This window comes from Ammospiza caudacuta, chromosome 9 (genome assembly GCF_027887145.1).
Source record: "Ammospiza caudacuta isolate bAmmCau1 chromosome 9, bAmmCau1.pri, whole genome shotgun sequence".
In the NCBI taxonomy this organism is placed as follows: Eukaryota; Metazoa; Chordata; class Aves; order Passeriformes; family Passerellidae; genus Ammospiza; species Ammospiza caudacuta.
In genome coordinates this window covers 13,012,711-13,029,768 of record NC_080601.1, presented here as the reverse complement: position 1 = coordinate 13,029,768, position 17,058 = coordinate 13,012,711, and the positions used below count along the sequence as shown (strand labels likewise).

Below are 17,058 nucleotides of genomic sequence, written 5' to 3'. Positions count from 1 at the left end.
ACCTTCCCTGATGGATCCTTTGGCTCATCAACAAGATAATTAAGTAGTCTGGTTTTCTGTCAGCAGCCTCTGAAATAGAGTGTAGATGTTTCAGTTCTGACTGCAAAGAACTGCATAGATAATCCCTGTAATAATTTTAAAAAACTGACAAAACAATCTAGCTGAGAATTAACATATGCTAGTTTTGTAACATACATAGAGGGGCATTTTTTGCAAAATCCAAAAGCCAAAATTCCAGAATTTTGTTCTCCCCCTTGTTGTGTGGTTTGCTTTGTGTCCTCAGCAAGTTTCAGGCCTCTTCTTGTAATGTTCCTAAGCCATTTTGAGCTTTATAGGTTATAGATGCCACAAAAATATGAGGCATCATTACTGCATTAAAGTGGAAGATTCTGAAAGGGCCATAAAGTGCTACTGAAACTAATTATAACAAGCACACATTTATTCAGGTTAAACTACCAAAAGACCAGTAAAGGAGTTACACATGGTCTCCTCATGAATGCCAATAGAAATCAAAGTAGTTAATGTGACTGCCATGAACACCAAAAGAATTAATTACCAGGAAAAAGGATATATATTTTTATAGCTTAAGCAGTTATTCTTTTTTTTAAAAAATATTTCTACTGGAGAAAGACTTTCCAAAATTATTTCTGCTGGAGACTATAAGACTTGGCTTAAAAATTGCAGCCTTTTTCTGGATTCCAAATGGAGAAGGTGCAGATGGATGATATGGTAGCAATGTATGGCAGTAAATACTTTATAAAGACCTCATTGCTGGCTTCACTTTCCTGCAAAGTTCAAATCACTTCCTACCCAGTTTTAGTTGTCAGTGTATTCATTCTGGTTAGAATATTGGATTAAATATATTTCTATTTAATGTGTATCTCACAACAGCTTTGAGAGATTATCTTCAGGGTTTTGGGTTTTTTTCTGTAAGCAATGATCCCTCTCCTCTAGTTCATTTTTGAAGAGTAAAATGCCAGAGAATAATTAAAGCTAATTTGTCTGGGAGATGCACTGAAAAACTTTCTGAAGCAAAGGCTGCTAGAGAAACCTATCTTCCATTTAGTGCTGGCTCTTAAATGTAGGTGGTAGTCAGGAGTTCCTTCATTTTCAGCTGTCTAAGAGCTCAAATGGGTTTCCAAAAGTATGGCAGCAGTGGTAACTCACACCTCTCTGCAGTCCCTCTGCCACAGGGGCCAGATATTGCTGTCCCACCTTGTTATGGGCTGCCATGCTTTGGGGGCAAACCTCCTGCCTCCATCTGCTTCAGCTTAGAGCCCATCCTGCCCTGGCAGGAGCATCCAGACACTCACATCTACAGACTGGGACCAGGGGAGGCTGCAGTTATCTTCAGCTGCCAAAATCAAACTCTATTTTAAAAATTCACCTACCACTCTTAAAATTGCATGTCAGTTTGCTCTTCTGGCACCTAAGTATGAATTGTTGATATGTAGTCCTGTGAAGTAATAGTTTTACACTATTTTTTTCTCTGTGTGTGAAACAAACAGTACAGGTCTGCATAAGACACTGCAGGCAAGTGAACTGACACAATTTCCTCCCTGAAGGAAGATGTTGTCAGCATGTTGACATAGCAGGACCATGGCTGCTTAAAGGAGAGGGAATAAAAAATGAGTGTAGAAAACAAAGTAAAAATACTGAGCTTTCATAAGGTGTACTAAGATGGGCTGATTGCAGCAGCAAAGATGTTAGAATTTAGTAATAGCTCCATGTGCACAATCAGCACTAAGATTTTACCTCTGTACTGCTTTTGGAGCTGAGATTTCTCATGAGGAGATTTTTGCTGATGTCTGCATGGCTGTCCTTTCAAAAATTTCTTTTGCTGCAACACCACCTGAGACTCCCAAACACAAAAGTTTGAGAGGTCACAGCAATGGAGTGACCAGGCTCTCCTTTTGGAGCAGCAGTAATTGCCAGCAATCCCTTGAGATTCATTTCTTATCTTTATTTCCAAACATTATAAATGTCCACACAGCAGGCACAGCTCTATGAGATGACACTGAGACAGCCTTTTCCCTGTCTGCTTGAACAGCTCCCCACCCTCTGCTTTCACCTGGAGGTGATACAGTTGTCCCAATCTGGCAGAGCAGATCCTTGAGCCCAGGGTGTCCCCCAGGCAGTCAGGGTGCCACTGCTGGTGAGCATCACTCACCCTCCCCACGGGCCCTGCACAAGAAGGATGAGCTCCCAGGGGAGCAGGGGATGCTGTGCCAGCCCTGCTGCTCCTGCCAAAGCTCCCTTAGGCACTCCCTCCTTGGGAGGGACACGTCTCCTAGCAATTAAAACCTCTGCAGCCAGATTTCTCAGCTGAGCCTCTTAGTTCACGTCCTGCTCAGTAGTCTATTAGTGGTGTGCTGTCTTCTTAGAGCCCTCCTGCTTGTGTTAACTATGTCTCTGCCCAAGCTTGAAAACCAAACCATTGTTTTTGGTGTTACCCATTTGGGCTCAGCCCCCTCAGAGCTCAGGACTGATGGCCTAGTGCTGATCCTGTGTGATAGACACTGGGACAGACCCTGGGAAGGTCCCAATGTCTCTCAGTACCCATTGTTGAAACTGCTCTTTCTAGCTTACAGAACCACCACAGACCACAGACCACCTGAGCTTGCTGCTCTGCCAGCTGAGGCATCCTACTGATGCTTCCCAAATCCAGCAGATTTTGCTCAGTTAGGAGCAGACAGATACAGTAAATGTTCAGTTAACTCTATGTGATTGCCCCTCTTTTCAGATGAGCAGTTATAAGAATGTCTGATATCAGACAGCTCTGTTCTCCTCAGAGACAGTGAGGCAATACAAAAGCCCTCATTTTATCTGATAAAGTCCTAATTAGCATGAGGCAATGAGGGTAGAAGTGCCGTGAAGTCAGTAGTAAAGTCCTCACAATCTTTGGGAAATGGGACTCTGTTCTACATGCCTGACCATCCAGCATTTGGGGTGGGAGTAATGCTGCTTCAAAACAACTGGTTCTCTCATCTTTTTTCCCTGTTTGGTGCAGTTTATTGTTCCTGACTTCTTTTTTGATGAAGAACTTCCTCTACAAAAGATCACAATTAAGTTTATGTGCTTATTCAAAATAATTCAGTGGTTCCGTTTCCCAAAACTCTAGGAGCTGCCCGGGGATGATTGTTTGTCAGCTTCTGTTCTGGTTTTTGGATGTGTGTTGGTTAGTTATGACTAATCACATCTGTCACATGAAGTCTAATATGAATACACAGGTTTGAAGGCCTCTTGACTGCCCATCTCAAGCAAGCACATACAAATAAGCTGAGGCTGCACGCAGACCTGGCTCATCATCTCCCTGGTTCTGAGCTCCAACCAGGCTAAAATGCACTGATGGTGCCACAGATGATGGAGGAAGCTCTTTTAAGAGAACTAATAGCTGCTTTGTGGTGATTTCTGGTTTTTCTCTTCTTAGCTTCTCGCAATAGAGGTGAACACACCAGAGAAATTCAGCTCGACGGCCGACGTGGTGATTCGCTTGCTGGACACCAATGACAATGTCCCCAAGTTCTCCTCTGACTACTACATTGCCAGGATCCCTGAGAACTCCCCAGGGGGCTCCAATGTAGTTGCTGTTACAGTAAGTTTCATTCACCTCTTAAGAAATGTTCTCTTTTCTGGGTGTCTGTGGAAACAGTTTAAGTACCTTAAAAATAGTGGACAGGGCAAATAGCAAATCTTACTCAACATTTGACTTCTGGACCAAACTCCAATTATTTTCCAGAATCAACCTGAACAAAAAGCACTTTGGGAAAAAATAAAAATAAAGTTTTAGGCAAATATTATTTAGAACAAGGGCCATCTGCTTTTAAGACAAATCCCATGGCCTTTGAGTATTAAGAAAGCTTCAGCCAAATCAGTGTCCAGTGGGAAGATTCAGTTATGGCCAAGTGGAATTGGATTTACTGGATTTGCTTGCTTAAGTATGAGTAAAAAGAAAACAAAATGGCTGCTTAGTTCCTCCTCTTGGGAGGAACCTGGCTGCTAAAGGAATCATGAAACAGTTAATGAGGGCAAGAATATAAAATGAAAGTGCTCAGTACTGAGAAAAAAAGATCCTTATGTATGCATCTTCTCACAGTGGGGAAAAATATGCCTATAGATTTTCCAGTATCTTGCATTTTCATACAAAGAAAGTCAGGGTTGTTACATGGGCCCTGAGTGCTGGAGAGCATTTCCAACTGCTTATCTCTAATGCAATAGCTGAGACTGGAAAATGCCCTCATGTCACAAAGCCAAGAAAGCTCCTGGCCACCTGGGCCTTGGTGGGGGCTGCAAGTCACCTTGCAGAGGCCACACAGGTAAGGATGCCAGAGATCTCCAGCAGAAGCTGGCAACATGTAAGAAAGATGATTAAATAACCAGAATAATAAAGTGCTGAAGGCAAATTTTAGCAATGGAAGAATCAAAGAACTGAAACATAAACAATAGAGAAAAGGTTATTGCATGAAACTAATAAGAAATCTGTTAGAGACTCTTAAACATAACTATCTTTGAGGTAAAAGGAACAAAAAAAATCTAGGATGCGGATAGCAAAAAAAGAAGAGATTTAAAAAATGTTTGCAGAAGCAATAAAACTTCTGAGCCAAAGTGCACAGGAATGTGTAGCTGAAGGAGCCCATGTACAATTTAGTCATGTGCTGTCAACTCAGTACTTGACCCAGATTCACAACTATATGTGAAAACTAAGATGTTTCAAGTACTCAGAATGGCAATTCTGGAAGAAGTCCCAGGTATGCAGATGTTTTAAGTGAAGTCAAACAGTACTAAACTAGGCTGTGGTCAAAATCATGGGGTTAGAGAATCTGACACGCTCATGCCAAAGAACAAAACTACATCTACCAGTAGGGCTGCAGGTGTGTTATGTTAATCATGCAGGAATCAAAGACATTGTTCCAGTTCTCAGATATTTAAACAGGGAGATTAATGAATCAACCAGCACCACCATGAATTTTGATGGCCAGATACAATGGTGTAAGACCTCCTCAGAGCTATCAGAGGAGCAGGAGCTTATGGAAATAGCTGCTACCAAATCAATAGTTTTCCTAAGCCTGAGCTAAGAAAGGAAGCCAACAAGAGTATGAAACAAAGACATCATCTGGTAGCAGTATATGCATTATTAAAAGTCACACAGGCACACGAGTGATTAAAATATAAACAAAGCTGAAATACAATGTATAGATCGAAACATTTGTTATTCATTACTATAAATTGACTTAATTAAACAAGCAGAAGCTTAAAAATACAATATAAGAAGTAAATAATTTTGTCTAGGGAATATTCATTAATGTTTAACTGATAATTAGGAAGGTCTGAGAGCTGGCAGTGTGTTCATGTCACTGAGATTATCTCCATCTCTATCAAAGGAGGAGGAGGTAACTGTGGATGGATGGGGCCATCTAGCGTCGCTCTCTGTGCCAGAGCCCCCGGGCACAGGGACAGCATTCCTGGGGCTGATAGGGACATTTCCTGGTCTTAGGTTGTGCACTTTCTAGGTGGTTATTTGCTCATGAGGTTTCCCACTAAAAATGTGATGGCAAGGAGAGTCAAAAGCATTTGGGCCTGTTAAAATAAAAATGAAACAGTTCTTTTTCCATTTTAGTAAAGTAAAACTCTCTCTTTTTTTCTTTTCTTAAGGCTACAGATCCAGATTCAGGGCTTTGGGGAGAAATCAAGTACTCTATCTATGGAACAGGAGCAGATCTGTAAGTAACAAGTAAATAAATAAAACTACATAACCTCTAAGTAGCGTTCTGAAAGAATTTTAAAAGAAAGCTAGCACGGTCATTCTTGGTCTGCTCATTTCCAAGGACATTTATACCATGTTCTTTGTGAGTTCTGTGAACTGCTGCTGAGATCATTAAACATCTACTTCATCGACCTAAGGAATTCTACCCACAAACCCCCAGAGATACAAAGCAGCTAAAGTATCAATACACAGGATTTGTTCAATCACCATTTGAAAAATACTTGTAAGAGAGAGAGAGATTTTTGGTCTAGTTGTGAAAAGTCAGTTCTACAGAAAAATAATTTCTTAGGTTTTTTCCCCTTCCCTTTCCATATGGCTTTACAAATAGCTCTTGTCAAGATAAATCAAGGAAGACAAGATATTCAAGGATATACACTTCAGCTTTGGAGGTCAGCTGCACTGGCTGTTAAAAGCCTTTCATATATTTAAATATAATAGTCCTGCATGAGGAAAAAAGGAATTTGATGCTTACTTGATTTGGTAATAATGCCTCCCTCCCTCTCCCTGTCTTTGGGGACAGTGCTGGGGGTAGAACATCTTGAAACACTGGTTCCTTCACACCATGTCCATCCCAGCCCTCAGACGTGGCTGGGATCAGTGACATGGCTGTCACAGATATTCCTGCTGGAGCCTGCATTCTGCAGGGCAGGATGCTGGAAATTAATGAAAAGCCTGAGCTTTTCAGGCACTCATCTCAAGAATCTTTTTTCCTCTGTACATTATCCACCTGGAGCTAAAGCTGAATTCTTCTTGTTGAGGTGAAAACCATTTAAGAGGCACAATCAAAGTCCAAAATCCAAGATGTTAAGGGTGAGCCTCTTCTGCAGCCAGAAGGATACACATTTGGGAGCATTTCCACGATGGATTATTTTGAGCTCTTCACTAAGTCTTTAAGCTAGCTGCTAACTGCACAGAGAGAAGCAAGAAAAGGTCATGTCATGAAGGCAGACCTCTTAGGTTTAGAATGCAGCAGCTGGTGGAAAGACGCTTGAGAAGGTTGTTGACAAAGGATTTAGGGGGAAAAAAATGTAAGCACAACTTTATTCTGATTGGCATTATGAAGCTGCTCAGATTCAGTGTTCTTATGCTGTTGAATGAAGAAATTATGATGTGAACTTTTCTTTTCCTTCTTAAGTATTTTTGTTTCTTTTTCTCCTGCCAGAATGGCATCACTCTGCAAGGCTGGATTGATTTTCTAGCCCTGGCACCTCTAGAAGTGCTGAACACACAGTTTGATGCAGATAGGAGAATTTCAGCCAGAGGCACAATGTTTCTGTGTTGGATATTACATCAGTGGGTGTGCAGTTGTGTGGGCAGAAAGAGGAGTTGTACTGGAGTAAGAGAAATAGTGTTAACTGTTGAAGATGAAACCCATCTGATGGCAATCCTACTTTGGTAATCCAAGCTGCCAGTGGGAGCGCTTTTATTCTTCCACTAAAATGGGAATGATGAGAGTGCTGTCTGCATGGTTAGGCCGGGCTGAGTGCTGAGGAGGCAGCACAGGCACTTTCTCCTACACAGCTATTCCCACCTACAGGTCTTGGATTTCATCAAAACTTATATTTGTATTTAACAGGGTTGTGAGAACAATTGAAAATTCTAGATTGCTAAATGCCCCTTTTATCATCACTCTCAATGGCATTCAGAGCTGGAATACAGAAAATATTTTGCTACCCTGTACATTGATCAAAGGAAATATAAAAACTTTCATCTGTTGAAAGCTTGGAGCCTACAGTGGCAGTCCATTTTAAAAAGACACTTTTTTGGTATCTCCTCTATAAATCCAAACTTTGGGCTGACACTTTTGACAGTGTCTCTGTAATTACAAATGTGTAAAACTGAACTTGCAACAGATAAATCTGAACACCCACTCCATCCTAGTGTCAGTCTATGGAAAAATGGTTATTTTTGGAAAAGATAATTTGCTCTGTGGTTTGGGAGATATAAGAGCAGATTTTTTTCCTACCCGTTCTGAGAAGTGAAGACCTTAAATATGATATGCATCACACTTCTTTTAGATATTTAGGTGACATAAATCAGTCTTAATTTATGCAGGACATAATCTATTACAGTGTACTTATAAACTTTCAGTTTAAAAATACACTGTACTTTTAAACTGAAAAAAAAAGTAAAAAAATAGGCTTAATGTTTTTCCTTTTAATGCAAGAAAATCACTCTGGGAGAAGGCCATCACACTGAGCATTTACTGAGGACAAAGACTTTTAATGGAAAATGCAGCTAAAATGGCACAAGAGAAAGAAAACCAGGAGACACTGACAGTTCTCTGGTTTTCAAGCCTAAAGGAACTAGACAAACACCAGGTAGAGTGAAAGATTTGGAAACATCACCCAGAGAGGAATTAGGTGAAGAATGCCAGTGTCTGGGCACAGCATTTCAGTCTTTACAGCCTGGAGCAAAGGTGGGATCTAAACATACATTAAGTGACCAAAAGTCTTCTCCTGCTTCTTTTCCAGGTTCCTAATCCACCCATCAACAGGTATAATTTACACCCAGCCCTGGGCTGTGCTAGATGCTGAAGTGAACTCGAAGTATAATTTCTATGTGAAAGCAGAGGACACAGATGGGAAATACAGCTTGGCTGAAGTGTTTATCACCGTGCTAGATGTCAATGACCACTCTCCAGAGTTCAATGAAAACATCCAGGAGAAGACAATGATCATTGGGTCACCAGTGAAGATAGAGGTGAGAGATGGCACCCTGTGTCACAAAGCTGAGTGCTTTAGAAAAGCCCTGGCTCTGCTCTTTATTCTCAGGGGTCATGATGAATGTCTGAAAGTTGTCTTTTCTTGCAGCTTTATTTTGCACATCCATTTGGATGTAACAAATGGATTAAAGTGTAGAATTATAGTATTTACTGACTGCTGAGAAGGAGAAATAAATTCTATAGGCAGAATATAAAGTCCTCTTACAGTATTTGAACAATCAGCTGGGTACAGTCCTGGATTATACAGTGATCACAAGAAGCCCAAACAAGATAAGTGAATTAAAGGGTTTTGAACACATAACCTTTTTGACACCCCTTTGTGTTCAACCACACAACTTAGTTCCCTTCATTTTGAAGAAATTTATCCAATAATCCAGTGCGGAACAGAAGGTGAAAAAATGCAATAACAATTCCCAGGCTGAACATCCTATTTACACACATTTAAATGCACATCATGATGCCTGATCACACGACACAGAATGTTTGTAGAATAAATACCACAGCACAAAAATTAAGGCAGCTATAGTTTATGGCATGGAGCCAATCCCATTGTTCTTTATCACTTCACATTTGTCCCCCACACTGTGTGAGAAGCTCCCAGCTGAGGACCATTTGCATTCTACAGATAGGTACAGTTCAGTTTTTTCCTCTGATTTTATTTCATCTCAGATAGAAGTATTTTATAAAGAAAGGAGCCTAGTCCTGCTGTTTTTCACTAGAAAATGTAGCCTTCATTTCCAAGATGAAATGAAAGCAGCCCAGTCATGGCACAGATGCTCTCAGAAGTGAATGCTCAGAAGGTGTTTGTCCTCAGGCAAAGATACAAACAATAACACCTTTGTTTTTCACACTTCCCCTATCAGGCCATAGACCAAGATGCAGAAGAACCCAACAACATTGTGGATTATTCCATCATGCAAGCAGATCCAGCCAATGTGTTTGACATAGACCAAAGCACCGGGGAGATCAAGCTGAAGTCCTATATCCGATCTCTGGACATCATCCACAACATCACAAACAATAAAGACTGCATATGGTCACTGGTGGTCCAGGCCAAAGACAGAGGCTCCCCATCCTTCAGTACCACAGCAGTTCTGAAGATTGATATCACAGAAGAGGTAAGCAAATGTTTCAGAAAAATCCTTCTGGGAGACAATCCCTGAAAGGCACCAAAGGGTAGACATTGCTTGCTCCATTTCTGAGACTTGCTTGCCAGCTCTGTTTTGCAGAGTGTTTCTATAGCCTTGTGGTGACGTTGGATTCTACAGCCACAATTGTGAAAGATATTTTGATATCATGTAATTTATATTATGCTCCTACCTTTGTACCTTGCAAAGGTACAAAGGTAGGAGCATAATATAACTGGGAGATGAGTTTTATGTTAGAGATTGTTAGATATGAATTAAGGTCTATAGACTTCTGAGAGTAAAGGTAAATCCCAACTGCCAAAGTTCTGCTTTTTTATTTTCATCCAGGAGAAGGAAAAAACCCTTTTTCCTTTACAAAAAATGAGTGGAAAAAAGCTGGGGGCAGAGTGAACTAAATCAGAGAAATCAACTTAAGTGACATAGGAAAAGTGAGAAAAAACTTTACAGAAATGCTTTAAAGTACATAGAACTTTGGATGGGAGTTCAATAATTGCAATATTATTAGCAGATGAAACAAGACTCTAAAACAGTCTTGCACATGTAGGTTGAGATTTTCCTTAGTCCAGCTTTTAAGTCAGCTGAAGAACAAGCAGCGATTTATGGTGTGCAGCACACGCTTGCACAATTCTTATTTATTGTAACTGCCTTGCCATGCCTTTAAGTAGGTGCCAGCAGGGAGGAAATGGGCTTTAAAGCAGATGAGAAACACATCATTAACCTGACAGTCTCTGGACCACACACATAAACAGGGCAAAGATGCAAATCTCATCTTGCAGAGAGCAGCTGGCCTTCTCTTTGTTTGGTCACAATGCTCCCACTGCTTTTAGGTCTGTTATAATCTTTCTCTGTTTACTCCATCTCCTCTCATTCCCCTGGTACTCTGAGGCACATTCATATGATAGTTTTTGTACACAGTTCAGAGCCTGCTGGACTGCCAGGGGACTTGAGTGTGCCCCAGCAGGGCAGTGCCTACATGGGGCTGCCTTTGGGGCCAGCCAGCCCTGTGAGTGTGAGCTGGGCTTGCTGCTGCAAGGCTCTGCCATGTGGAGCTGGGGGACTCCAGGGTGTCTGTGGTGAGTCTAGAGATTTAGCTGTTCTTACAGATACAAAGGAAATGCCCTGCGTAACACTTGGATTTCTCATGGAAATGAAGTTTTGGTGGGTTATATGCAACAAACAAGAACTGCTGCCCACAGCCAAGAGTGGGAGTAGTTGCCCTCCCTGCCTTGCTTCCAGGCTCCTCACATGCTGCATGTTTCAGGAGTGCATGGCAGCAGGTGGACCCAGGCCCAGGCCTCAGACATGTCCCTGCTGGTGGCCACCAGCCTCCCCTCCCTCCTGGGTGAGCTGGAAACCTCTCTGTCAGCATGTGGGCTGGTGGGTGTGAGTGGAGGGAGGGTGTCCCACACCTCCCTGCTGGAGGACATCATGTCCCTGAACCAGTTTAAGAAGGACACCTAGAAGGAAAACAAAAGTAGCTGATACTTTGGGATAAGGAGTTTCCTGAATTTTCTTCTAGTGCTTGAAGCAATAGCAGTATCTGATGGAAGATGGTGTCCTGTATGAAGTCCCCTGTCTGCTCCCTTTTCTCCCCCTCCAGGGGTATATATTTGGCACAAGGTGAGGGAGAGCCCTCCTCATAAAGTCTGAAGGGGAAGCAGAGAGCATGTGATGACATAGATTTACTCACATACAGTTCTTTTCCTTTTTCCCATGCTCTTCTTGATGCCAAGTCCCAACAGAGAGTCTGAGATAGCAACAGCATCTTCTTTCTTTGAGTAGGTTTCTTCAGCAGGATCTGGGCTACTAATCTAGTGTCACATCCTCCATGACCTTTTGTACATGTCTCTATTACTTCTTCCATGGCTTGTAATGATTTGGGTTGGTTGGATTGGGGGATTTTTTATCCCATAGCATCCCATCTTTTTTGCAGAAACAGATTTCAGTTTGCAGGTACATGAGATGCAGTGCCAGTGTCCAAAAGCCCTGGTCACCACCTGTGTCCCAGGGACAGACAGTCACTGCTAACATTTTGTGAAGAAAACAATCTCTTGGTGTAGGCATGTTGCAAACACACACTCTCTCTCTCTCTTTCTCTGAAGCTGTTACAAATGTGCATTTCATCCAGCTGTATAAAGGCTCTTATTTCACTGTTTGGTGGGCATTTATGTATTACTGATTTTGGATAAGGAGGATATTTTTGAATGCATCCTCTAGAGGATTCCTGCAGTGTTAATCGCAGTAAGTAATTAAACAGGCATATTTTCTGATTAACGTTTACCATTGCAATTAGCAGAAGTCTGTGCCCTTCGAGATGGATGCCTTGTGGCTAAGTTCAGCAGTATTGCACATCAAAAGGACCTTCTCTTGGAATAATAGAGTGCTAAAAGAATCCAAAGGCCTTTTAATTTAACTGAGTCTGATTTTATGGAAATTGGCATTGAGGGGCATCTCTTAATATCCTGTCTTTTCACAATAAATGAAAAATGCTCTTTCACAGAATGAAAAAACATATGCTGGAAAAGCCAGTCTTTTTCCATCCATATGTCTCACTCATAAATTGATTCCTCCCTGATATTTTCAGAGAAGGCTGATTCCCACTCCTGTTCCTGAAAGTTGGCCTGATGGGGGCATCCCTTGGCCTCTTGATGACTCCACTGAGGTTCTGCAAATGTAGAGGGGGCGTTTATTTACACCTCCTCACAGGCTGAGCCTGAAGTCCATATTTAGATGGCATACTCTGTAGTTCTTAATAGCTTTGACCACTCATTTAGACTTCTAAATATAGCTGGTGAGTCTCAGTTTTAGATTCTCTTAACTGAAAGGTTCAACAAAAATCTCTGAAGTAACATGGAGATCTTCTGTTTCATGCTAATGGCAATCATAGGAGCTGTGGCTGCTGGCACTGAACAGCCCTTGCCACATTTGCAGAGCAGTTAGCCTCTTCTTTCCACAGTTTCATGGACTTGAAATGAATATTGGTTTGATTTGAGAAGTCTTGCTTCGTGCTGGTGTTTGTATTGCAAAGTGCTGCAAACACAGCCTTCATATACAGTGACAGCACTGAGCTTTGGGATAAGCACTGCAGGGGCAGCTGGTGTTCTACCTCGGATCAGGAGTCACTTCTGAAGCAAATCTCCTGATCATCCCCACATGCTGTGGGATGGCCTGCGCCTCACATAGCTCCAAGCACACAAAGTGGATTCTTTCAGAGGAAAATGCGTTTTGGAAGCACACCTAGTGTGCCAGGGCACCAACAGGCAGCCCCTCCCTGCAACCAGGCTAGAACAAAACCCCAGAAACACTGAATGTGTGGAAGTGGGCTCCTCAGAAGCAGCTGGTTCATTGCACAGATTGTACAGATCCACTTGCTCAAGCCAACAGAGCCCAAGTTGCCTGTAACACAATCATTGAACCAAACAGTTACGAAGGAGTCCAACTCCAGCACTGCCAAGTCCATCACAAAACCATGTCCCTTAAGTGCCACATCTACAAATAATCTGCAATAGCTTGGGCTCTTAACAGGTTTGCCTACTTACTTAGACTCCTAAATATAGCTGGTGAGCCTTAGCTGCTCTTGTGATTGAAGAGCTCAACCACATTCCTTCTGGGTCCAGCTTCTGGATACTTGGCCCACCTGCTCTGCTCACTGCAATCCATGCATTAGGAAAGGCTCTTGAGAAGCTGCCACAGCCAAAAAATCCCCAAAAAACAGCAGAGCATTATCTTCTGTGAGCAGTGGTATTTTGGTATTTTAACTCCCTTGATGACTGTTAAGGCGTGTTTCTTCCATGTCCCAACTCACAGAGATGTGACAGCTTTCATTTAATCATGTATCTGCTCTTATTTTATGTGCACCAGAAAAACCAGTACCCTTCAAAATGCAGCAAGCCTTTTAGGAAAAAACAACAGCTTCAGCAATTCAACAAATAGTGGCACTATTTGTTGAGCTGGCTACATCACACTGCTGGTAATCAACACAAGGACTTGATGTTTTAAATGTGCACTTCCTGTAAGTCTCTCTGCAGCAGATTATGACATTCCTGGCCTGTATTGCAAGTTATTCCTTCTATTTATCCTGCCAGTGTCATGGCCATGACAAACAACCTCTCCCACTGTGTGCTTACAAAATGTCTGATGTTTTTATGCAGAACAGTTGTTGTCCAAGGCTAATTCCAGGCAAAGCTTTGTATAGTAGAGGTCAAGTAACTAAAATAGAGGCTGAACCAGCTAGCTGTTAATGGGTTTAGTTTTGGTATTAATCATCTCTTCATCACTGGAAGCTCTGAACAGATGCCAGATTTTCTGAGGCCAAGCAACTGAATGAATGCCAAATGTCAAAACTCTCCATACAATTTTTTATCTGTTCTTACCTCTGCAGCTGTAGTACATGGGCAACATGTATTTCTGTCTAATCTCATTTATTCAAGGTTTTCAAATACCTAGTCAAATACTCTTCAGCCATCAGTGCCTTCCTATAAAATAGATCTTGACAAAACTCGTAACAGGTGGACTCAGGTCACATACTACTTAGCAGGGTTTATCTGACACTTAATTTATCTGACTTTCACATGAAGTTAAGTAAGCCAGGGTAGAATTTCTATCATCTGATGGGATTTAAGTACAAAAAAATCCATGTAATGCAGAACAGCAAAGCTGATGTGAGTCTAAGCTCCACCAAAGTCATGGGCTGCTTTGCTTTAAGTTTCTAGTTCAGGTCCACTCCTAATTAAGTACTGGAAGAACTCTCTGTACAACAAAATGATGAAAATTTGTCCCTACCAGCCCAGTGACATGGTCTGTGAGTTCCACTATTCCACTAGCATTTCTTTGCTACTTTCTTGTTGGCAATGGGACACATTCAGGGTAGGAGAAGAGTGGGCTTGATAAAGTGTTTGAGATAGGTTGTGAAAAAAAACAAATTAAGGCAAGGAGGTGTTTATTAGCTAATTTACATGCCCCTAGTTTATGGATGTGATATTAATGACAAGAGGTACTCTGAAGCACACTCTGGGATACTCTTAGTCATCTTCTCCCACAGACTGGGGAGGGCAAAGAGATGGGCATCCTAGATTAGAGTCACACAGGGAAATCCATCTGATCTACAAGTCAGAGGTTCAAGTCCAAGCTACTGACAAGGTTTTCCTTATACACACTGTCTTTGAAACCTATTTTAGCATATGGTAACTACTGCTCCAGAGGGGTCCTTTTCTCCCCATTGACAAAGAGCTGGGAGCTTAGACCTCTAACTAAAACACAGCTCACTGGACATGCAAAGTTTGGGTGGATTCCCTCCTGTAGTCAAAGACAGGGGACTAGGGCACAGTGGACAGCCCTGTCTTTCTGCAGCCACACATCACTCTATGACCAGCTCTCAGTAACCACACCTGAGTGTGAATGTGCCATTTCTGAAGGCTCTCCTGGCCTTACACAGCACTGTGTCTGTTCAGACACCACCTGTATTCACAATGAACTTCTCTTGGAAATGCAGTCCAAGGATAGGCTACCACACCCTGAATAAGGGTGATCTATGTGCCATGCCTCTAGGCTTTATTCCCCAATCAGCCAGGTGTTTATATGTGCTTCCTAACTTCTGGTACTGTTTCTGGATTCAGTTCAACATCATTGCAACCGCCTCCTCTCCTGTGCCTAAGTTCAACACTTAGCTCCCTTTATTTTATAGGCTCTCTATCCTGTGCACATTTCAGCCTAGTTCCCCAGCTGTATTTATAATAGATACTGGCCTCTTTCAAATATAACCATGTGAGGGTTGACCATTTCTCTTATTTTTGATATTTCCAGATCAAGTCCAGGGTAAAATCCTATATTTTAGGCCTCAAGAAGCGTCCATGGACAATATATGGAATATGCATGAGTGGCGTCCTTTCCACCATTTCTGTTACAATGGTGATCTCCACCATCATGTACTGGAAAAGTGTGAAAAGATCCAAGCTCCACCCGCAGGGCAAAATCCGCAAAATTATACGGGGACCTCCAAGACGCACAGTGTGCTGAGCTGGAAAGTGAACTGGCCATTCATTTGTCCTTAATATGCCATATGTAGCTTATGTCATTGCTGATTTCTTCTCTTTCTATAAACAAAGCTCTTTAGCTCCACTTATGTCCCCTACCTCAAAGAGTTTTGTTATGTCTGTAAAAGAGTACTTGAAAACAGAATGCAGCACATATCTGCTAACTACTCATTTGTACACTGACGTTTTATAAGCAGAAGCTTTCTCCTAATCCTTTTCAATGCCATGCTCAGTAATTGAGCCAATTATTTTCTTGCTCCATTCTTGCAAGTTAAACACTATGGTGACATGCAGGAATCTGCCCTAATTTGGTGGCAGTACTTCTGTAAGCTTTTGTGTTCAAGTCATCTACCTCACAGTACTATAATGTTTACCCAGTCTCCAGCCCCATCTAAATTCTCCACCCCTGGACTGGACTGGCTGTGTGACTCTCACAATTTTTTATAGACAACTTCCGTCAATCAGCTCTACTTGTAACATATTTTGGACAAATGAAATTTCTGGGTCACTGTCTGTCCCCTGGAGTAAGTCATGTGTTTTCTTTGTACTCCTTTACAGACTCTTCACAAAGGGCCTATGGCCGCCTTTTTGATGCAAACTAAAGATAACCCCATGAAAGCCTTAGGAGTGCTAGCTGGTGTCATGGGCATAATGGTGCTGATAACTATCATGATCTCTACTGCCATGTTCTGGCGCAACAAGCGGTCCAACAAAGTCATGCCGGTGAGGAGGATCATAAAAAAGAGACAGGTGCCGCCATCCCGGACGGTCAGGATGGAGTGGCTGAAGTTCAAGAGGCCCAGCAACGCTGCAGAGAAGTTTGTGGTTGAGGAGGATGTGAAGAGCCTGCACAATGAGAACAGCAACAATAACGTGCAGGTTGTCCCTGTGCCGCCGGCAGCCCCCGTGCCCCCGCCACCCCCTGCCCTGGCTCCCCGAGGCGATGGCCCAGGGTGGCGGGTGCCAACCGTGTCCGGCTCCCTCACTCCCAAGCACATCATCAAGCCACCGAAGAAGAAAGGTCACAGCAGCACCCACAACGCCCTTGTGTCAGAGCTCAAAATGAGGTTTGAGAAGAGGAACGCAGCTTTCGGGGAGCCCCACATCTAGGTGCTCTCAGCAGCCCCAGAGACTGCAGACTGTGGCTGGGAATGTTTTTACTTGCTGTCTTTTCCCTGTGTCTGTCAGCACCCTGTGAACCAGAGCAGCTTCTCGCTGTGATAGCCACCCCTCACCTTCTGCAAGCACCATCATGACTGCTGTTCCCTTGGCCATGTCCCATGGGCCCTCCTGCAGCTGAGTCTGCCCACGGTGCTGAGTGTGCCAGCCACAGTCTCCCCAGGTGAACAGGGACTCAGGCTGCCCCTGGTTTGGAGGTCTCTACCCAGA

At 42.6% G+C, this 17,058-nt stretch overlaps 1 protein-coding gene across 1 annotated transcript in view; it reads left to right on the top strand.

The window, feature by feature from the left end:
• The window catches only part of CDHR1 (cadherin related family member 1), a 42,783-nt gene extending 26,004 nt beyond the window's left edge, over nucleotides 1-16,779 (top strand). Inside the window, exons 13-17 of the mRNA XM_058810801.1 lie at nucleotides 3,431-3,595; nucleotides 5,653-5,720; nucleotides 8,239-8,467; nucleotides 9,353-9,607; nucleotides 16,228-16,779. Coding sequence (XP_058666784.1) covers nucleotides 3,431-3,595; nucleotides 5,653-5,720; nucleotides 8,239-8,467; nucleotides 9,353-9,607; nucleotides 16,228-16,779 — 1,269 coding nt within the window. The remainder of the gene's footprint in view (nucleotides 1-3,430; nucleotides 3,596-5,652; nucleotides 5,721-8,238; nucleotides 8,468-9,352; nucleotides 9,608-16,227) is intronic.
• The last annotated feature ends 279 nt before the right edge of the window (nucleotides 16,780-17,058 follow it).